Source organism: Onychomys torridus, chromosome 5 (genome assembly GCF_903995425.1).
Source record: "Onychomys torridus chromosome 5, mOncTor1.1, whole genome shotgun sequence".
Lineage (NCBI taxonomy): Eukaryota > Metazoa > Chordata > Mammalia > Rodentia > Cricetidae > Onychomys > Onychomys torridus.
Genome location: NC_050447.1, coordinates 38,674,672 through 38,697,623, shown reverse-complemented (window position 1 = coordinate 38,697,623; position 22,952 = coordinate 38,674,672). Strand labels below are relative to the sequence as shown.

The 22,952-nt window shown below is 43.8% G+C and overlaps 2 protein-coding genes across 4 annotated transcripts in view; both read left to right on the top strand.

The window, feature by feature from the left end:
- Positions 1 to 13,181, top strand: part of Sf3b3 (splicing factor 3b subunit 3) — a 39,167-nt gene extending 25,986 nt beyond the window's left edge. The window contains 12 exon segments of the mRNA XM_036187668.1: positions 1,422 to 1,451; positions 1,453 to 1,545; positions 2,250 to 2,404; positions 5,502 to 5,676; positions 6,263 to 6,468; positions 6,561 to 6,717; positions 7,920 to 8,045; positions 9,026 to 9,238; positions 9,903 to 10,001; positions 10,988 to 11,131; positions 11,623 to 11,727; positions 12,319 to 13,181. Of these exon segments, the coding sequence (XP_036043561.1) occupies positions 1,422 to 1,451; positions 1,453 to 1,545; positions 2,250 to 2,404; positions 5,502 to 5,676; positions 6,263 to 6,468; positions 6,561 to 6,717; positions 7,920 to 8,045; positions 9,026 to 9,238; positions 9,903 to 10,001; positions 10,988 to 11,131; positions 11,623 to 11,727; positions 12,319 to 12,459 (1,644 nt within the window). The 3' untranslated portion in view covers positions 12,460 to 13,181.
- Positions 13,182 to 17,190: 4,009 nt separating this feature from the next.
- Positions 17,191 to 22,952, top strand: part of Il34 (interleukin 34) — a 58,295-nt gene continuing 52,533 nt past the window's right edge. The window contains exon 1 of one of the 3 annotated variants that reach the window (XM_036186957.1): positions 17,191 to 17,364. The gene's annotated coding sequence lies outside the window, so the exon portion shown is untranslated. The remainder of the gene's footprint in view (positions 17,365 to 22,952) is intronic. The other 2 variants (XM_036186955.1, XM_036186954.1) reach the window with 2 other exon arrangements.

Here is a 22,952-nt window from a genome sequence, read left to right as displayed (position 1 = left end):
ATTCCTGCCTTTTGAAATGAAAACCTCACAGTTATAATTGACTATATTAGCTCTAGTGAGGCCCTGGATGTTCCTGTGGTCAAGGCAGTTGAGCTTGTCATTGCACTCTGGAAAACAGGAACCTAGCATAAAATAGTGATGTGCTCATTATGTCCTTCTAATTTCCTTAATCAGTGTTTACATAGATACGTCCTTACAGTTTTAAATTGTAGTTTCTCCTTTAGAAATGCTCGGCAGGAGACACAGATTAAACTGATAGAATGGGCCTTCATCCCCCTTTTCCTTAGAGTATTTGAGAGTAAATCCAAAGCAGTAAATCATTACACCTTGTAGCACAAATCCTAATTGGTCTTAATAAAACCCTGGAGCCAGATATTGGGGTAAATGATCAGAAAGAAAGGAACAAGCCACAGCCACCGCTCACCTCACCAACTCCTCAGCTGAAAGGACCGAGCTCCTTTCTTGTCCAGCCATATTACTTCCTGTCTCTGTCTCCCTAGTGCTGGGATTAAAGGTGCGTGCCACCACTGCCTTGCCTCTGTGGCTAACTAGTGGCTGCCTTTGCCCTCTGATCTTCAGGCAAGCTTAATTTGTTAGATCATACACAAAATGTCACCACACCAACTATACTTAGTAATGTGTTTTGATTTTTCCTAACTATTTTGGGTACGGGAAAGAGTAGTAAAGTGCTGCTGTTCATTCTGTTGCTTCCCATTAGGAAGTACATGATGTCTGGAAATGTTAGAAATAAAATCTCTGTAAGACAAAATGAGATTTATTCCTTTGCTCTAAACATCCTTTGGAGATAAGAAGTTAGGGCCATAACAATCATCCTAGTTGTGTATAGGGATACTGATAAAAGTATAAAGGGATACTGATAAAATAAGGGTTTTGTTGGTTGTGAGTGGCTTTTCTTATTGTTGGTTTTGGGTTTGTTTTGTTTGTTTGTTTGTTTTTGGTAGGGGGACCCCTTAAGTTCTTTAATTTTTATTTGTTTTGTTTTGATAGAGGTTCCCCTTGAAGATAGTCTATTTGACCCCACTATATTGCTTCCTTCTTGCAGGGTTAGGTTCTGTTTGCATCATAAATTAAGAGATACCATAGTCAGTAGTAGGTCATGGTTTTTAGCTGTAAGTCTGTTTTTAAATTTCTAAGAATTTAACAAATGAATTTGTTTTAATGTACAGGATGCACTATATATATATATATATATATATATATATATATATATATATATAGTGAGAAATGGATTTTTACTTAGATGCTTAGTAACTAAGAGAATGAATGAATTGCTGATTGTTGGGGTGTTGTGATTTGTTTTATGTTGTTTCTGTCATCTGTTAATGTAGCCAAGGGAAAATCTCATAGTTAAAAAGTTTCCATCATGAGTGAGCTTTACCTATTCATATCTTTTCAATTAGAACGGTGTGCTACTGAGAACTGTCCTAGATCCCTGTCACTGGTGACCTGTCTGACACTCGAACTAGATATCTGGGGTCCCGTCCTGTGAAACTCTTCCGAGTCCGGATGCAAGGCCAGGAGGCTGTAAGTAATAAGACGTTTGGATATTGGTGCCGCTGTGAACTTTCTGACTAACTCACTTTATAGATCGTTTGTTTGGTTTTTCTTTTTGTTTTTTGAGACAAGGTTTCTCTATGTAGTTTTGGTGCCTGTCCTGGATCTTGCTCTGTAGACCAGGCTGGCTTGGACTCACAGAGATCTGCCTGGCTCTGCCTCCCAGGTGTTGAGATTACAGGCGTGCCCTACCACCGTCTGGCTGTCCAGGGTTCTTTAGAATTTTCTAAAGGGTAGTCCATGGCATGGCACTGTGACATAAGGTTATAGGATGTTTCAATATTAGTTCTTTTCTTTAGGCTGTGCTATCAGGGATGGGAAAAGCTGGAAACCTTCTTTCTGTTCAAGGCAGGATTATAGTTGATACTATGACTCCCTACCTAATAGGGAAGGGGGGTCTAGTCTTTGTAGTAGACTTACCATTGCTTGCTATTGTAACTCTACAGCCATCAGCCTTGTAATAGAATCTCATTTATACTCCAGAGAGTCGTGATTGATGTAACTAGATGTTTTTGTTTTTCTATACAATAGGCCTTATGCTGTCTCTTCTTTGAGCTCCCTTTGCTTAAAGCAGCTTTGTGGGCTTCTAAAATTAGAGACCAGAGTCAGGCTTACATGTTTGGTCAATCTGTGTCTGAGCTTTCCCGGTGTGATTGGAGCTCTTTCCTCTCCAGGTTTTGGCCATGTCCAGCCGCTCGTGGTTGAGCTACTCTTACCAGTCCCGGTTCCATCTCACCCCTCTATCCTACGAGACCCTGGAGTTCGCGTCAGGCTTCGCCTCAGAGCAGTGTCCTGAAGGCATTGTCGCCATCTCCACCAACACCTTGAGGTGAGAAAATTCTTACTTCTGGAGCCCAGCAGGAAGCCTTTCTGCCAAGGCCTCTGCCTGCGGTTCTGTGAGAGTTGGAGGAGTTTGTACAGCGATGGCTAGGAGCCACCTCTTTACCAGGAGAGGGTGTTGCAGCTGAGACTGACTTGGCTCAGGATTTCAGAACCTGTGAGCCAAGTTTCAGTGCTTGGCGTTTAGCTTCTGTTTAGACTGTTTTGGAGCCAAGTTTTAAAACTTACAACAATATAATCTTTTTTGTTTTGTTTTTTGTTTTTGTTTTTTGAGACAGGGTTTCTCTGTTTCTGTTTTGGTACCAGTCCTGGAACTCTGTACCCCAGGCCGGCCTCAAACTCACAGAGATCCACCTGGCTCTGCCTCCCAGTGCTGGGATTAAAGGTACTCACTACCACTGCCTGGCACAACAATATAATCTTGTACTTTAAGATATCTGTTTCCGGGGCTGGAGAGATGGCTCAAAGGTTAGAGAACATTGGCTATTCTTCCAGAGGTCTTGAGTTTAATTCCCAGCAACCACATGGTGGTTCACAACCATCTGTAATAAGATCTGGCTCCCTCTTCTGGCCTGCAGGGATACATGCAAACAGAACACTGTATACATGATAAATAAATACATCAAAAAAAAAAAAGATTTCTGTTTCCTGGTGAAATGGTCCTGTCACTGGATTAGTTTTAGAGCAAGTGTCAAATGTCAAATCTCTTAATTTTTTCTTACTGTGTTTTCATCTACAGAATTACATCTTAATTTTAATTAATTAATTTGTTAGTTTTTCCAGTCAGGGTTTCTCTGTGTAGCCCTGTCAATCCTGGAACTAGCTCTGTAGACCAGGCAGGCTGTTCTGGAACCCAGAGATAGCCTGCTTATGCATCCCTAGTACTGGGATTAAAGGCGTGTGCCACCACTGCCCAGCTGAAATAGAGTTTGGGGAGAGTGAGATTAAACTGTGTGTGGTAGCTCATGTTACCTCTAATCCCAGTTCTACCTGTGAGGGTAAGAGATCAGAAATTCAATGTCATCCAAGCATGTAAGTACTCTCTAAGTGGCCATCTATGTTAGTTATTGTGTATCTTAATATATTTGAGTCTGTGTATAGCCTATATTCCTTCTCCTCCTGGTCACATAATAAGCATATGATGTATATTGCTTTATTCTGTGCTTTTCTCATTTAATAATATGTCTTGGAAATTATTCAGTATTTTGAAGTTCTGTTAGATAGATGTACCATAGTTCATTTATCTAGTCTTTTTTTTCAATGGTTTTGTTTTGTGATCATTATATGAGGGTGAGCCTTGCAGAGATCAACAGGCAGCTTTGTGAAGTCCTCTCTCCTACCCTTATGTGGTTTTTGGCAAGCACCTTAAAGTGCTGAGCCATCTCACTAGCCTGATTTTTATTTTAAATTTATTTTTACTCATCATTTTTTGGGTCTGTGTGGTGTGTGAGGGAGAATGGAATGTAATGCACAGCACACATGGAGGTCAGAGGGCAGCCCTTTGGAGTTGGCGTCATTTCTCTCCCTGTCCCCTTTCCATGGGTTTTAGGAATTGAACACAGGTTTGTCAGGCTTGTACAGCAAGAACTTCAGCCTAGGCGCTGGAGAGATGGCTCAGCAGTCAAGAGCACTGGCTGTTCTTCCAGAAGCCCTGGTTTAATTCCCAGCACATGGCTGCTCACTATGACTCCAGTTATATAAACATATACAGGCAAAACACCAATGCACATAAAATAAAAATAAATTTATAAAAAGGAATCTTGGCCAGGCAGCTTTGGTACATGCCTTTAAATCCAGCACTGGGAGGCAGAGCCAGCCTGGTCTACAGAGCAAGATCCAGGACAGGCACCAAAACTACATGGAGAAACCCTGTCTCAAAAACAAAACTGGAATCTTAACCTGCTGGAGCCATCTCTTACCACCAATGTTGTGTTTGACAGTGCTGCAGTGAAAACGTAGCTGAATGAATATGTCGTTTTTGGTTGTGTTGCTAGAGCAGCACGTTTCATTTGCCATTACAGACAATTAAAGTCGCCAGTCATTCTCCTTGTGCTGTGTCCTTTAAGACTAGGATCTTCGTTTGTTTCTAATTTGTAAGCCTTTCTCAAGTTTGGAGTTTAATTTATAGTTGGCAGCGTACCTCTTTATAGCTTCCAGAATTTTATTTGGGATATACATTTCCTTTATCATCCTGTTTTACCCATCCACTTGGGTATATGTCTGTGTCTTACTAGAAAGAATGTGTAGGTCTTGGTGCTTGTTGGTTTTTGCATTGTCAAGGATTGCCAAAAGCTGGGATGTTTCTTGTTCAGAAGAGCATCCATCTTATTTTATGAAACATGATAAATAAGGTACTCAATCACAAGGACAAACCACATGTGGCAAAAACTTGTTCAGCTGTTGTGATTCATATGCCTCTTTGGAAAAAAACGTGGTTTTGCCACATATGGCTTGTCCTTGTGATTGAACACCTTACTCTTGTGACTCTTCTTAACCCTCAGTATAAATTGTCTGATGCTCTGAATAAAGTTGGCTATCACATGAGACTTTAGTCCCCACTCTCGAAGATTCCTAAGGGGCAAATACTCTCCACCTTATATTTTTGAGACAGGCTCTCTTGCTGAAGCAAGTTTGCCAGTTGGCTAAACTGGCTGCTCTCAAGCCCTAGTTATCCTCCTGTCTCTTTTTCCTTAGCACAGGGATTCTAGGCATGTACTTCTGTGCCCTGTTTTTGCATGGATTTGGGGTTGCATAATTTAGGTCCTCATGGTTTCATACAAACACTTTAATAGCTGAATCGTCTCCGTGGCCCCTGAACTTTATACTATTGTATTAACTATGGAACGATAAAATTTTTTACAATGTTAATGTATTTTCAGTGGTGAAAACAGAATTGCAGTGAAAAGTAGGAGTGTGTTGCCGAAGAGGAAAAATCTTTCTGATAATTGTCTTCTGTATAGCCTTTTAAGCTTAGAGAACTGTTACTTCATGTGGCCTAAAGTCATTGTTGTCAACAATTGTGTTTGCTGTGGCTGGTCATGGTTCATCTCATGAGTTGCTGTTTTTACTCCTTTGTCTCACTGTAGGATTCTGGCGTTGGAGAAGCTTGGTGCTGTCTTCAATCAAGTAGCCTTTCCACTGCAGTACACACCCAGGAAATTTGTCATCCACCCCGAGAGTAACAACCTCATCATCATCGAGACAGACCACAATGCCTACACTGAGGCTACAAAAGCTCAGAGAAAGCAGCAGATGGCAGAGGTGATCAATTACTTTGACCTCCAGAGGTGCAGTTTTAAAAGGCCTGCCTATGAAATTGTTTGGGAAAGTTGAAATTTAAAATATCTATAATTGTCTTCAGAATTTAGTTCCTCCTGTGGAACTGCACCCTAGTTCTTGAGCCTACAGAATATGCTGTTTTATGATGCCTGGGTTTGAGCCCAGACAGCACCGCTTTCAGATTTCCCCTACAGCACCAGCTCATGTGGAAACCCTATCTAGTTTAAAAGAAAGGAGGTAAGTAGTCTTGGCCAGGGAAAGCAAGAAGCTCTGTGGAAACCAGGTTTTCATTTCTGAGTTTTCAGAAATGCCTTATGTGTGCATTTTTCCTTGACTTTTTTTTTTTTAAATTGTGTATTGAGTGGTAGAGTGCAGATGTGACTGTAGTATTCTGTACCTTTTGTAGAAGCCAGGAATCTAACTCCGGTTGTAAGCCACAATTGCCTCTAACAGTAGAGCTGGCTCAAGGCTCTTCCTTGACTCTCTGTTTGGGGATCTTGGTTTTAGGTGACAGATTTTTTTTTCCCCACTACTTCTCATTTCTAACCTTCTTGCTTTTTGGATTTAGGAAATGGTGGAGGCAGCAGGAGAGGATGAGCGGGAGCTGGCTGCTGAAATGGCAGCAGCATTCCTCAATGAAAACCTCCCTGAATCTATTTTTGGAGCTCCCAAGGCTGGCAATGGGCAGTGGGCCTCTGTGATTAGGGTGATGAACCCTATCCAGGGGAATACACTAGACCTTGTCCAGCTGGAACAGAATGAGGCAGCCTTCAGGTAAGGATGTGACGTCAGTCTAGGGGTTGGTGATATGATCGAAGTTCTTGGGATTCTGACTAATGCCTGGCTTTTCCTTTGTCTGTTTGTAGTGTGGCAGTGTGTAGGTTCTCCAACACTGGTGAAGACTGGTATGTGCTGGTGGGTGTGGCCAAGGACTTGATATTGAGCCCTCGTTCTGTGGCAGGAGGCTTTGTATATACATACAAACTTGTGAACAATGGGGAAAAGTTGGAGTTTTTACACAAGGTAAGAACCAGATTGGTTGGTTGGTTGGTTGGTTGGTTGGTTGGTTGGTTGGTGACAGGGATTCACTGTGTAGATCAGGCTGGCCTCAGACTCACAGAGATCCGCCTGCCTCAGCCTCCCAAATGCTGGGATTAAAGGTGTGTGTCACCACCGCCTGGCCAAGAACCAGCTTTTGATTCTCTTGGATCTTTTGTCTTACTGGATCCTCCCATTTTGTGTTAAACTTTTGGGTCAGGTCTTTGGTTCATGGGTTGGGTGGGTTGTTTGTAGACTTAACCTCATAAAGATCTTCCTACCTCTCTGCCTTCTGAGTATTGCCATTACACTACCATGCCAGGCTGAGTTGGGTCTTTTGGACAGTAACTTGTTGACTATAATTCATCTTTGGGCAGCATGTGGAACATACTAGAACTTTTATGCTTGAGTGATATTCCTGTGCCTGGCACAGGAAGCCTGGGTTCTCAACACCCACAATGATGAGAGACACATGGTGAATTGGCCCCTTGTTTACTGTGTTACTAAGCAGGCAGCAAGCAATTCATGTCCAGAATTCATCAATCAGCTAAAGAATTACCAGGTTCCAGGAAGTTACTCTTTAATAGAACAGTTTCAGTTTGGGGGAACAATAAACATTCTGTACATGATGCTGGTGATAACTGTGCAGTGTGAATACGTTAAATACCACTGAAGTATGTACTCTAAAATGTAAGTTTTTATTATTTAAGTAGTATTTACGTTCTGTCCTCTATACTAACAGTACCTGAATCTAACTGCTTCCTCTAGGGAATAGAAAATACCACATTCCTTTATGGTAAACATCTCTGTCTTAAAACTAAGATGTCACTCTTCAGTAGTATTCCTTTCTTGTCCCTCCATAAACGTCAGTTGCTTCTCTGATGTTAAGACTTCACGTTAGTTCATGGTGTTGGTAAACTAGTACAGGCCTCTCTGAGCAGCACTCACCAGGCAGTGGCAATGCCTCACTTTGTTGCTGGGTGAAATGTATTGTGTGGTATCTCTTTACTCAAATGCGCTGTTTCATGGGGACTGACTGCTACATCTGCAGTGAGCAAAGTCAGTGTCATTTGCTGTCTGCTTGATTGACGCTTAGAGAAACAGTTCTGTGTCGAGGATCAGGTGAGTGTGTAGTTGGCTGTATGTTCTTTCTGAAAACTGCCATGACATTCTTTTTCCTTTCATAGACTCCTGTGGAAGAGGTCCCTGCTGCTATTGCCCCGTTCCAGGGGAGGGTGTTGATTGGAGTGGGGAAGCTTTTACGAGTCTATGATCTGGGGAAAAAGAAGTTACTTCGAAAGTGTGAGAACAAGGTAAATGCACTGTTGGGGGACAGGATGATGGCACCAATTCTTAAAAATATTATTTTATTAGAAGTGTCTTTTTTTTTTAATCTGAGGATCGAACCCAGGGCCTTGTGCTTGCTAGGCAAGCGCTCTACCACTGGGCTAAATCCCCAACCCTAGAAGTGTCTTGAAAAAGGCAGCAAATGATCTTATTTCTTGACTCTTAACTATTGCAAGGAACTTAACTATTTCTACTGGGTGTTATGGTGAATTACTGTTATCCAAGCACTAGGGAAGCTGAGTCACAAGAATCGTAAGTTCAAGGCCAGCCTGAGCTACGTGGATCTCAAAATGGATCAGCAGGTTAAGGCACTTGCCACTAAGCTTGACCAGTTGTGTTGGATTCCTGGGACTAACACAGAAAGAGAGAGAGCTGATTACTGATTCCTGGGACTAACATAGAAAGGGGAGAGAGCTGATTTCTGATTCCTGGGACTAACATAGAAAGAGGAGAGAGCTGATTACTGATTCCTGGGACTGACATAGAAAGGGGAGAGAGCTGACTACTACTGATTCCTGGGACTAACATAGAAAGAGGAGAGAGCTGATTACTGATTCCTGGGACTAACGTAGAAAGGGGAGAGAGCTGATTACTGATTCCTGGGACTAACATAGAAAGAGGAGAGAGCTGATTACTGATTGTCACCCTCTGACCTCCACATGTGCATATGCACGTGCACATACACAGTTAAACATTTCTAAAGCCAAACAAGGACTGATGGGGGTGTGACTGAGTGGTAGAACACATGCCCAACATGCATATGGCCCAGTGCTTAAACCCCAGGACCCTGTTTCCATCACCACCCCAAAAATATCTATCTCACCTTATGCTGTTTGATGTATGCAGACTGTATATTGTAGTCAGGGAAAACTGGACTTTTAAGTTTTGGATTATAGATTCTAAATTCAAGGATTATACTAATTGCTATCTTTGTTTGTTTTCCTAGCATATTGCCAATTACATATCTGGGATCCAGACTATTGGGCACAGAGTAATTGTGTCTGATGTTCAAGAAAGTTTCATCTGGGTTCGCTACAAGCGTAATGAGAACCAGCTTATTATCTTTGCTGATGACACCTACCCCAGATGGGTCACTACTGCCAGCCTTCTTGACTATGACACTGTGGCTGGGGCAGACAAGTTTGGCAACATTTGTGTGGTGAGTTGGTATTGGTTCTTTTGGTGACCATGACATGTGCGAAAGCTGGCTCAGTTTTTGGTGTGGTTAAACAGAGGCGGGAAGGTTATATTCTCTAATATGGAAAGTTGAGTATGGGTATAAAATTCAGCTCTATTCAGGTCCAAACCCTAAGAAAATCTTTATGTTAAAGCTGTCCTGCCTCTCTAGGAAACCCTCATGCTCTGGTTCACTTTCATCCTCTGCTTAGGACATGGCTCAATAATGATGAATTCAAGCAAGGTGCAGTGGCACACACCTTTGATCCAATGAGCAAGAGGCAGAGGCAGACAGATCCCTATGGTTTTGAGGTCATCCACAGCCCACATAGTGAGACCCTGTCTCATAAATAAATAAAGATGAGTTTAGTTTGAGCTAAATTTAATTTTCACTTTTTACCAAACTTTTTATATGTGGTTTTCAGCCAGCTTGATTTCTCACACGTTTTGTGGTCTTGTTTTTGCTCTTAGCAGTGTTGAACCCTTGTTTGTGGCTTGTACTCTGGTTTCTCATCACTTAAACAGCAGAAGACAGGCTTAAGCCTCTGTAGGTTGCTTGCTAAGACCCAGGGCAAACATAATACTGGCTTGGTGAGCCAGGTAAGCTTGCACAGGACCCAGTCTAAGGTTGTGTCACTTCTTCATAGGTGAGGCTTCCACCTAACACCAACGATGAGGTCGATGAAGATCCCACTGGAAACAAAGCCCTGTGGGACCGGGGCTTGCTCAATGGGGCTTCACAGAAGGTAAGCTTGCAGAATGGGCCCAAGAGAAAAGCAAACCCAATACCTTTTCTGTGCTCCTTCACCTGTAATGCATGGATGTTACAATTTTCATAAGGTGATTATATCACCCATCCCATCTTTATAAGCAAATTATTCTACTTGAGATTCAGTTTTATTAGTTTCAGTTGTGTGTGTGTGTTATAGGTATATGCACATAAATGCAGGTGGCTGTAGAGGCCAGAAGAGTCAGATCCCCATGGATGGAACTGTAGTTAGAGGCATTTGTGAGAATCCTGATGTGCTGGGAACTGAACTCCAATCCTCAGGAAGTGCAGTGCATGCTCTTAACCACTGAGCCATTTCTTCAGCCCTAGCATGTATGTCTTTACTGAACATCTTGATTTATAAAAAAACAATTCTGTTTATTCTAGTACCTGGGTTACTTACTAAGGCAGGATTGTGAATTCTGGGTCATTGAGGGCCTGTCTCTAAAAAAAGGAAAAAAGGGAGATGTTTAAACCTAAAATGGTGGTAGTTTTAATGATTTTCTGTTTTTTGTTTGTTTGTTTGTTTTTTTTTTTTTTTTTTTTTTTTTAAGAAATCCCAGTGTCCAATTACCATGAAATGTGCTGTATAACCCAGCCTTAGCCACCTGAATGCTGAGGTTACAGGCACACATGTACTAGTGTGCTTGTGTAAAATGGTTTTTAGGTAGTAATTGATTATTAGAAATAACCAAAACCCTGCATGCTTTTGGAACACAATGCTTGAGTGATGAAAAATTTTTAAAGTTTCTTTAGATTTCCATAAGTTTTGGATTTTAAAAGCTGGCAAATAGTGCTAGGGTGTGGTTCAGTTGGTAGAGTGCTTGCCTGACATTTCATTCATGAGGCCCAGGGTTCCATCTCTATCACTACAAGGGGAGAGGTGTGTGATGTGCTTGGAGGCTTTTAGGAATACTGAACAGAATTGGGGGACAGAGTTACCAAACTGTTTTTGATTTGCAGGCTGAGGTCATCATGAACTACCATGTTGGTGAAACGGTGCTGTCATTGCAGAAGACCACACTGATCCCTGGAGGCTCAGAGTCACTTGTCTATACCACGTTATCTGGAGGGATCGGCATCCTTGTCCCTTTCACATCTCATGAGGTTGAGTTCCCCCATTGCCTTACCTGTTCTCCTCAGATTCTTTCTTGGTGTTGAGTCTGCCTAGGATAGTAAGCCTTTACTTATAATTAGTAGTGTTCTGAAAATCATATAAGATAACAGTTAATATGCCTAGAAAACAGAATCTTAAGTTATTTGAGGAAGGGCTTTTACGCCATGATGTGGGTTATATTCTAGGCCCAAAGCCTCAAAGCAGCAGTCTACAAACTAGGAATGATAGACTGAGATCAGTGTCCTATGGGACATGTTTGCGTGGCAAGAATCAATGGTTTGGAATTAGGCATGGCAGCACATAATCCCAACACTCAGTAGGATTATGGACTCGAGGATTTCAAGTTGAAGGCCAGACTGGCCTGTAGAGTGAGACCCTGGCTCTTGAAAGCTTGATGACTTGTCTGTACTTTGTTTTGGAAAACATAGTCCAGCAGTTGAAATCACTTCTTTCTCAGAAATAGTTTCTGTTTCTTCATTAGGACCATGACTTCTTCCAGCATGTTGAGATGCACCTGCGATCTGAGCATCCCCCTCTTTGTGGACGGGACCACCTCAGCTTTCGTTCTTATTATTTCCCTGTTAAGGTAAGTTGGAAAAGGAATCCTAAACCCATTCATTGGTCTTTTCTGTTGGCCTCTATTTCTTAAAAATCAGATAGTTCTAGCTCAATGTGGTGGTACATCCTATAATCCCAGCACTTGGAAGGCTGAGGTAGTGGGGTCATGAATGAGTTCAGACTAATCTGGGAATTTTTATATAATATATCCTTTAAAAAAAAAAAAAAAAAGCCAGGCAATGGTGGCGCTTGCCTGTAATCCCAGCACTCAGGAGGCAGAGGCAGGTGGATCTCTGAGTTCGAGGTCAGCCTGGTCTACAAAGTGAGTTCCAGGACAGCCTCCAAAGCTACAGAGAAACCCTGTCTCGAAAAACAAACAAACAAAAAAAAAGGTCAACTGCCCTAAGTGGAAGAGTATAGTGGAATGGGTTGAGGGAAGGGCATGTGGTTGGTGATAAACCTTCGTCTTAGAAGGCAGGCCATAGCCAGAGACAAAGCTGCACTGGGTTTTGTCAGTCGAAATGATGGCTGCTTGGGGGTGGTCTTGAGTATTTTCCTAGTATGTGCCTTTTTCTTTGGTCATCTTAACTTGGTCCTCCTCTGACTCTTCATGTCTTAGAATGTGATTGATGGAGACCTTTGTGAGCAGTTCAACTCCATGGAGCCCAACAAGCAGAAGAATGTGTCTGAAGAGCTGGACCGAACCCCACCTGAAGTGTCCAAGAAGCTTGAGGATATTCGGACACGTTATGCTTTCTGAGCCCATCTCTATGGGGGCTTGCCAGACGGTCCCTCTTCTGTTCTCGTCACTTTGTCTGGCTTCTGCCACACGGCAGGAGAAAGGTGGTGTGGTAATTAAGACTGCAATGTTAAAGCCGATAGCTCTGCACCCTCAACTCTTCCTTTGGAACGACTGGTTCTCCCTACAATTGGCACTACTCCTCCAACGTAATGTGTGGCGGCCCTGTGCTTCAGTGTGGAACACAGTATTCCTTATTCCCAAAGCCATCCCTACATTCTGGCTCTTGTCGACTTTTGTATACACTCTTTAATTTTCATTGTTTTCCTGTAAATACAGTTTTATACAATGTTGCTTTGTGAGATGGAGGGAGGCAAGCTAAAGTGCAGCCATGCTGGTTGCAGTGTGGCTCAGTTCTGCCTGTGAACCCTCCTGGATATATAAAACTAGTTTTCAAGGTGGCCAGCATCGGTGTGTCTTTTTCTGGGGATGAAAATTCAGGAGAAAAGTTTGAACCCAAGTTGAACAGTAACTAAATGTTATTTCTTGGTACCTATGTTGACATCTTGGTTCTGGTGGTTTCTTAAGCCTGTCTTGATTCTTTGTTGTGGAGATAAAACATGAGCTCTTCAACCATGTGAATATAACCCCTCTTCCTCTTGGATATTGAAAATGGATGCTGTCCCTTCCCCTCAGATCTTTGCTACTCTGAGGTCTTAAAATATTAAATTTGGCATACATGATTCCCAGATGAGTCTGGTTTCACAGTGCTTGCTTAAGTGGCTCCTGAGATTTTGAGTCTGGTGAATAGGAGTCACTAAGCACAGATGTAACCACATACTAACCTACCCCTGGAGATAGTCATGTAAGCCCTGCATAGAGACATGGATGTCCTAGAGGAGAATGTCTGCAGTACACATACATCTTGGCCAGGTTGCAGATTTGCCTTGAGGAGTGGGTATGTAAGGAAGGACTGCCATCTTTTTGGCCAGAAGTGGCCTAATTTCAGAACTGTTCAAGCCATAATTAGAAGTTCCTCTTCCTGGCCAGCTGTATGGGAAGACCTAATCTTTAAGGCAGCCCTAAAGCACATTGAACCTGGGGATACCCAAACTCTCTGTTGGTCTTGGTGAATAATAAAGTAAAAGTTGAATTTCTCTGCTCAGCCACCTAAGTTGACTAAACTTTCTGTATCTCTCATCTGGTAAGAATCACAACTGGGAGTGGTTACACATAACTTTATTTTTTGAGAATAGGGTCTCTAGTGCTGGCTGGCTCAGAACTCAGTGACTCCAAGCTAGCCTGTTTCTGCTGGAATTGCAGGCATGGAGCAGTTCCCAGCTTTGCAGTATACCATTCTGAGTCAGGCATTAAATTAAGTTTTGTCAGGAGGTGGTATTGCACACCTTTAATCCCAGCACCTGGGAGGCAGGGGCAGATGAATCCCTGAGTTGGGGGACAGCCAGGGCTATACAGAGAAAAACAAAACTAACAAGTTTGTAGCAAATGAGTGAAGCGGAATTGTTTGTTTAAGGATACCACCACTGCTCAGGGGGTTGAGCAAGTAGGTAAATAGCAAACTACCTAAACCTTGTTAGGCCTGGCAGAGGCTGTTAGGAAACTGAGAAAAGGAGGTAGGTTTACTCTTACCCTCTGTAAATCCCCTGATACTTGGATCTAAGAGCGGGCGGGCGCAGAGCTGCTCAGCTGCCTCAGCTTTCCCCTGACCTCACAGGGCAGGGGCTTTGCAGATGTTGCTTCCTTTGGAAGATCTCTTGCCAAGAATAGCATTCCTGTGGGGAGGGGGTTCAAATTGGACTGTCCCTGGAATGTTGCTCTTTTTAGTTTGTGTAAATGTATTGCTTGCAGGACAGCTACTAGAGCTGGGAATGTACTCTGGGTTCCCTGCCTCACAGGGAGAGGGCTGGTGTCCAGGATGCCGGGTGCTCCCAGCTCCCAGCCTTTCTTGAGAGCTGGAAATACTGAGGGTATTTTTTTGTTTGGTTTTTTTGTTTTGTTTTTTTCATCTACCCAGCTTTCAGGATCTGTTAATTCCTTAATCCTGTTTTCTGTTCAGAGTAGAAATGCCATGTTTGCATGAGTCATCCATTTGTTCATTTACATATGAAATACTGTACACGTGTCTTAATAACTTCATGAAAGTTTGTCCAAAAAATACTGTTGGAAAGCAGATCACTAGTGTGACTCTGAACACTTAACTTTTTTATTTGGGGACCTGAGTTCTAGTGAACTGAAAGCAACAGTATTAACTGGTTGTCTATTTGAACCAGCACAAGCCAGAGCTTTTTGTTGGAAAGCTTGAAAAGCCCGCACTGGAAATGTTGGCCACTGAGAGTAATGAGCACCAGGTCTATTCTGGGTCTGTGTTCTGTCCCCAGGTTAGAGGAGAATGTTGATAATGTGTAGTCTCCCACTGAGGACAGTGAGCAGAGTAATGAAACATTGAGTCTCAGAAGAAAATTAGGGGCCATGTCTGATTTCCTCAGGTCAAAAAGGCACAGCTTGGGAACTTGTAGGAAAAACCAGGAAGTCCTGCTGAGGCAGGTTAGGCAGCCAATAAAGAGACTTGTCATGACTCTTAACCCATTCGGACATAGGACTTCTCTGTATAGACTCCTGGTATCCACTCAAGAACCTCGCTTTTGAGTATTCATGAGTCTGCTATAAGTGATCAGACCTATACCTCACTACCTGTGATTGGTGCTTGTTCAAAGTAAAACAAATACTAGTTGAATTTGGAAGTTACAGTTTTAGAAAAGAGGCAGATAGGCATTCACTTTGAGCTTGCTGAAGGGCTGTCTTCAGTTCAGCTCCACTGTACAGTCAGAATCCAAAATCCCTGTTTCTGGCCCCTTCCTGGATATCATCTTTGCAAACCACAGACTCACCCAGCAGACTTAGCCCCTTCTATGAGCAAAAATGTTGGAATAAGAGGTTTCATTTGTTGGTCTTTGTTTTGTGGGCATATATAGGCATGTGCATAATATGTGTAGGTGTGTGCATTAAAGAGACAACTAGTAGTCAGTTCTCTATCATGCAGACCTTTGAATCAAATTTAGATTGTCGGGCTTGGCAGCAGGTTGAACTGGCTGAACCATCTTGCCAGCCCAAGAGTTGCTTTTGATAAGGGATAGGAAGAATTTCATACGCTCCCTTTGAAAGTCTATAGTAATGTGTGTAGTCAGGACATGGGAGTACAGACAAGTACTGTGTTTGCTGTAGGCTTCAGGGACTGGTGCTGTCAGAGATAGTGTAACTAGAGAAAGCCAACTTTACCTATGAATCCTTGAGAAACACCTGCTAGAGACCATGTGGCAAACCCTTGGGAAAGCATTGGGCAGTGGACTCCACTAACTTTTGTGACTGTGGTAACAAGGGTGTGACTGTCCTGAGGGGGGTGGTCCAGGCTCTGGAAGACCTGATAGCACCTCCATCCTGAACTGCAGCCTAGAAATGGGACACTCGGAGAAAAGGGTACCACACCAGTTCAAGAGACACATCTCTATCTCTTCTGCATGACAGAACGAACGCCTTGGCAGGGCTTTTGTGCAGGGCCTACAGGGTGTAGCCACTGCAAGGGGGTGTGGGGGTGGGGAAGTAGCTGGGTACATTCCAGTGTGGGCATATTGTCCAGTTTTCACAATCTAATTAAGAAAGCATTTCTTGAACAACACTGCTCATTAGCATTTAGAATAGGGCAAACCCTGTGTCCGTCCAGGCCAGCATTCCCAGACTAAGCTTTGTGGAGTCAGATGTTAATTGAGTGGCCCTTACTGAGAGATTCTGTGTTCATGTTGAGGAAAGCATGGCTACCTCCCTTGTTGATAACTTGATGCTTTCAGCTCAGCAGCACCACCATTGTGATGTCTAGTGGTAGAGGAACTGAAGGATCCTTTGAAAGATGGGGATAACCATCCCTAACTTCCAAATAGAGTCATAAAATGAGGCAAATGTGGCACACACCTATAATCATAGCACTCCAAAGCAAAACTCGAGGACCAAGCCGCGCAGTGGTGGCGCACGCCTGTAATCCCAGCACTCAGGAGGCAGAGGCAGGTGGATCTCTGTGAGTTCGAGGCCAGCCTGGGCTACAAAGCTAGTTCCAGGACAGGCTCCAAAGCTACAGAGAAACCCTGTCTCGAAAAACAAAACAAAACAAAACCCTCTACCAGCTTGAGTTACATAGCAACTTTGAAGCTAGCAAAGAAAGAGGTGCTGTCCCTGCCACACAGGGCCACTCAGCCTAGTCACCATCACCAGGAGAGCAAAGTGCTCCCTGCAGGTGTGGCTCCTGGACTCCAGAGGTTTCCATGAGGGCTGTCTCCAGCTCTGTGGTTAGACCTCAGTTACCACCTGTGGATTCTTGGGTAAACACACCATCCAGAGCTCAGGTTCCTGTCTATAGATAGGTTGACTAGGTCCTAAGCAATTGAGGCCCCAACAAACTCACCTAGCCACCATTAGCTATATTCAGTTTTATAATGAGAGAATCTTGTCTTGAGTCCCAAGTGTTTTGGAGAGGACCAGGAATTGTTCCTAAAAACCAGTCCACTATACATAAACACTAGGGTTTGGATTCTAAGGACACCCCCATGCTCACGCTCAAGGCTGTCCCTTGCCTTGGCTGTGTCTGAGGCTTCCTCCTACTCTACACTCCAAGACAGGCTGAGGCCACACGGCCCCGCCCCACCCAGCCCTTGCTGGCTCCCATTCTAGAATCAAGTCTGAGCTGCTGTAGCTTGCATTCCCCACCCTCTGACGGGAAGACTGGATTGTAGGCTGAGGGGCCATCACAGCCTCTTCCACATGGCATTTACTGCCAAGGCTCCAAGGCACCTGCTCCAGGCCCTGAGCAGCTTAAAGCTCCCGGCGTAGAAGCCCACCCACATCCCGGCAGGTGAGCAGGTAAACAGCATTTGGGGTTTGCTTTCACATGGCTGCTCTCTCCCAGTCCCTGATGGATGCCTTTTCCTCACCAATTTAACTGCTGCTTCACTCTGTCAAGTCAGAGACTTGAGCCGGAGTTGACAAGAGGGTGCTGCCTAAGAAGCTCTGAAATGGTGTCAACTATCTGCTATGGGGTTTCAGTTTTTAGCCTTTGCTTTAACAACCTTGCTGGAGAAAAAAGAGCCACGTAGCTATGGAATTAACTTCCCTGTGTTCCTGTCTGAGTTTTGTCAGTGGACAAACCCACATTCTGAATTGGTTTTGGCTTCCTGGGAATTGCAAATTGCCTTAGGTCTGTCTGTACACTTTAATGTGCTGTCTGCATGAATTATTACTTGTATGAACCTCCTAGTCAAAAATTAATTGAGATTACAGACACACACCTGTAATCCCAGCATGTGGGAGGTAGAGGTGAGAGAATTAGTCATCCTTGGCTACCTAGCAAGTTCAAGACCAGCCTCAAAAAAAAAAAGAAAGAAAAGAAAAAGAAAAAAGAAAATCTTTAAATGAAAGGAAAACATGGGACTGGAGAGAGAGCTCAGTCAGGAAAGTGCTTGCAAGGCACTGAAGAGCTGGGTTCTTTCCCTAGAACCCGTGTGAAGAAACACTGGGCATGGTGGCATGTTTGTAACCCCAGTGCCGGGGAGGTGGGGACAGGTGGAGCGTGGGGCTTACTGGCTGGGCAGTCTAGCCTGCCTTGCTAGTTCCAAGCCAGTGGGAGACCCTGTCTTGAAGAAAGGTGGGCAGTGACTAGGGAATGACACATAAAATGCTCATTGCGACACAGATGTGGAATAAGGCACAGGTGAGGCAGTGTTTCTGAAATTATAATAAATGTTCTATTCTTACATTTTGCCTTTTTTTCCCTTACATTTCTTATGCCTGTGTCTGCCTCTATGCCTGATATAACCATCATTTTAAAGATCTGTGTGGTTTTTGCCACAGTAGCAAACCTACCTCACAGAGCCTTTGTTCTCTGAAGCTCAATTGTTTCTAGATGTTTTGGAGCTAGATGTTTTTGGAACTCAGCTTCCATGGAAGACAGTGGAAATAACTTCTTTTCGGCCTTTTTAGCATCACTGTTCTTTCCCCCTCTCCCCAGAGCTTATTCTCCACCCAGAATGAATACTTAGGGCAAAGGGCAAGGACATTTTTGTGATGCTGCTCACGGTGCACATGGGTTAGCTCTCTCACAGGAATTACCGGACATAGTTACTCATTTCTGATCCCTTGATGCTATGATAGGGTGAGTGGGGACTTTTGCTCTCGGGATTTTTCAGGAAAGAATTGGGAGCAATGTTGCATAGTGTTTAATAGCTTCGTTTGTATGCACATAGCTGGCTGATCTTGAATTCTCACCTAGTAATGTTTGTTGTACCTTGATTTGAATGTAAAACAGAGGTTAGAAAGTTTCTTGGGGTGAACTGGGAGACAGAGGTAGTATATATGGCTTGTCTAGTATATCTCATGTTCCAGAAGCATCTAAAGGGTTCTTCCAGCCTGGGACTGTCCCCTGAGCCATTACCAAGCTGAGCAGGATGAGAAGGTCTGGGAAGGGCACGTGGCTGACAGAGGATTAATTTTTTTAATTGAACTCTTTTCTATCCTGAGGCCAGAAGAATTGGTTGTCAGGGTCAAACCTCCTTTGGATGACCCCAGGCTCTGTCGTCCCTCCACTTCAGCTCAGGAATGTTATCCTTCACTTCTGTATTAGTTACTTTTCTATTGTTTGTGGTAAAACACCGTGACCAAAGCAACTTATAAGTTGAAGTTATGAATTTAACTGGGCTTATGTTTCTGGGGTATTAGAATTTATAGTGGTGGAACAAAGGAATGGTATTGGGCAGCTTGAGCAGCAGCTGGGAGCTCAAATCTAGATCCGCGAGCAGGAGGCTGAGAACTCACTAACTAGAAACTTTAGAGCCCAGCCCTAGTGACACTTCCTCCACTGAGACCACACCTCCTAATCTTTCCTAATATTCCCACCAACCGAGGATCAGGTATTCAAATGCCCAAGACGTATGGTAGACAGACATCTCATTCAAAACAGGCCCACGTGATCTCGGAGCAGTGAGAAATCCCAGCAGGTGGCTCATCTGGTCCCACATCGCAGCTGCTGTGGTGCATTGCAAGGTATACATGAGGTGCAGCATAGTGAGCCTTGGCTCTGCAGCCAGTTAAGCTGGATAGATCTCACTGCAGTTTGCATCACTTGCTACATCTGCGAGGCCACAGGCCATCACTACACATTCTCGGGTGCCTTATCTGTGACGTGGAAATGTGAACACAAGTAAACATCTACTAGTTAGCCTTTTATCGTCAAAGCTTTGGGGAAGGTACCAGAATAAACAACAGAGACAGGTAGAGAAATGCATTTGTTTTCTCAGTTAACAAATTTAGGAGGGTAGCTGGTCATAGGGCTGGGAACCCAAGGTAGGTAGGGGCTCTTCTGCTTTTGAAATAGGCATGTAGCTTGTATGTAAAAAGTGGGGACCATGATCCTGTCCTTTGGTCTTGAGGTCAGATGCATAGCTGATCAGCAGAGACCAGGAGCAAGGAACTGGGGCAGTGAGGACTAACACTGGGTGAGTTTGGGTTCTGATGATGAGTTCTGGTGGACTTCCAAGCCGAGCAAGGGAAAGGGGGCAGGGGAAGACATGAGAGGGTCAGTGGGAGCCACACTGAAAAACACTGGTGAGGTGAGAGTTGCAACTTGCCCTCACTGAGATCCTGTGCTGGTGGCTTCCAGGTGTGGGCTGGTATTGGGGGCCTGGAATGCGTCTAGCTTTCTACCATACCTCGGGCTTCGGCAACACCCAAGATAAAGAGCTATGGAGAGGAGCCTGAGGAGGCCTGGCCTGAGACTCAGGTCCTGGGACTCAGGAGATCTGATTCCAGTCCCTTCGCCAGAGCACATGGGTCTTTTTAGATGACAGCCTGGGACAAGGAGGTTTTTTACAGCTCTTCTGGAAATCTTTAGAAGGTCTCTGGAAGCCACAGCTGCTACAGGTCTCCACTCTAAACCCCTGCCCCTGAGACTGCTTTGTCCTGGGGCTCCCTGACTTGGCTGTGGGAGACATCATGTCTGAAAGTGCAGTTTGTTCCCTGAATCTGGAAATCTGAGAACTCTGGTCCCCAGGCCTGGAACAATCCCAAGGGAGTTCTGTGTTCTGAGGTCATGTATAGCTGTGTGTGAAAACCATGTCTCTCAACTATAGGACATCTCTTGGGACCTGAGCTGTACTTGGCCTGGGAATCTGCCTCTTAAGCTTTGCAGAGACTTCCAAGTTCCAGATGCGTGGCGGCCTGGATGGGGAACCAGCCAGGCTGCCCTTGGGACCCTTTCCAGGATGGGGATGTGCGTATGTTGGGACATGGTTTTAATTAGGGAGGTTCTGGTGGTGATGAGCTTGAAAATTCAGACAGATGAGGACTTCCTGGCAGCTACAGGGGAAGCTCATCCCCTACTTTAAAGCTTTCTGGGGTATTGACCTATCAGCTTTCACAGCACAAGGTCATACAAGGCCATACAAGCTTCCACAGCCAGGATCCAGCCTCAGGTCTGGCCTAGCCACACACATCCTCTCAGTTATCCCCTCCTTCCAGCACATCTACAGCCAGCATGCCCCTGCTGCCTTGTCTCTTGATTTCCCTGTGGCCTTGGTGTCTCTTTGCAGACAGTTTTTCACTGTCTCCATCATTTCTTCAGTTCTGAAGTGGTATTGAATGTACACATACTATTATACAACTGATCTTGCAAAGCAGAATCTCTACCCCCTAAACAACTCCCCAGCCCCTCTCTCCAGCTCCTGGTGACAGCCTTTCTACTTTCTCTCTCTGATTTTAACCATTCCTCTGATTGAAGTTGCAGTCTCTTGTGAATGGTGCATTTCACTTAGCAAAAATGTCCTCAAGGTTTCTCCACACTGTAGACATGTAGCATGGTTCTCTTCCTTCTTCAAGCTGAATGGCATTCCACTGTATATATACATATATATATACACATACATACATACATATACATTTTTGCTCATCTATTTATCTGTCCATAGACCCTGTATTGCTTCCATCCTTGACTATAGTGAATAAAGCTGCTATGAACATGGGTGACTTGAACTTCCCATCCAGGCCTTGATTTCAGCTCTTTTGCTGGACCTTATGCTAATTCTATTCTCAAGTTTTTTGAGGCACCACACACTGCTCAAGGGCCCCATGTCTCCACATCCTTATGGAAGTTTATTTTCTGGCAGTCATTGTTGATAATAGCCACCCTAATGGATGTGTTAGTGTCTCAGAGAGGCTTTTATTTATGCTTCCGTAATGACTAATGATCTTTTCATATGCATGCTATTTGTGTGTGATCTTTGGCAAACTATGCAAGTTCTTTGCCATGTTCTAATTAAGTTGTTTAGGTTGGTATTAGGAGGATATTCTTTATAAATTTTAGGTATCAACCCCTTATCAGCTAGATTCATACATATTTTCTTCACTCTGTAAATTGCCTTTTACTCTGTTGGTTGTGTCCTGCATGCATGCACAAACTTTTACACACACACACACACACACACACACAACATCTTTTCATTTTTAATTTTTTTTTTTTTTTTGAGCTGAGGATCGAACCCAGGGCCTTGCACTTGCTAGGCAAGCACTCTAGCACTGAGCTAAATCCCCAACCCCCATTTTTAAATTTGTTTGTTTGTTTTTTTGAGACAGAGTTTCTCTGTGTAGCCTTGACTGTCCTGGAACTCACTCTATGGATCAGGCTGGCCTCGAACTGATAGAAACGCACCTGCTTCTGCTCCTCAAGTTCTGGGAAGCCACGACCGCTAGGCTTCATTCTTTAATGTAAAAATTATTCTTATTTCTTTATCCATGTCTCTAGGTTGATAAAAATTAATTCCGTGCCAGTTGATGCACAAACTTTAAATTTTGATGTAATTTCACTTGGCTGTTTCTGCTCTTGTTACCTGCATTTTTTTTTAAATGAGTAAGGGTGGTGTTTTACCTGTATGCAAGACTGTGCACCACATGCCTGCAATGCCCACGGAGGCCAAAAGCAGGCATCTGATCCTCTGGGACTAGAGTTATAGACAGCTGTGAGCCAACATGTGGATGCTGGGAATCATACCCAGGTCCTCTGAAAGAATAACCAGTGCTCTTAGCCACTGAGCCAGCCCCTGCTGCCTGCAGTTTTTGGTATCCTGTCTGAGAAATAACCACCAAGCCCAAAGTCAGGAAAGCCTTTCTTTTCTTTTCTCCTAGGAACTAGTTTTCAGTATCACATTTCTTAAGCCTCTTATCATCTTTACGGCTTTTTATTATGTGTGATTATAAGAAATGCCAATCCAGGGCTGACAAGATGGCTCTGAGGGCAGAGGTACCTCCAGGCCTGAGGATCTGAGTTCAGTCCCCAGGACTACATGTTAGAAAGGGAAAGCAGACTCCTGCAAATTGCCCCCACCTCTCTCTCTCTCTTCACACACACACACACACACACACACACACACACACACAACACAACACACAACACACTAAATAAATGT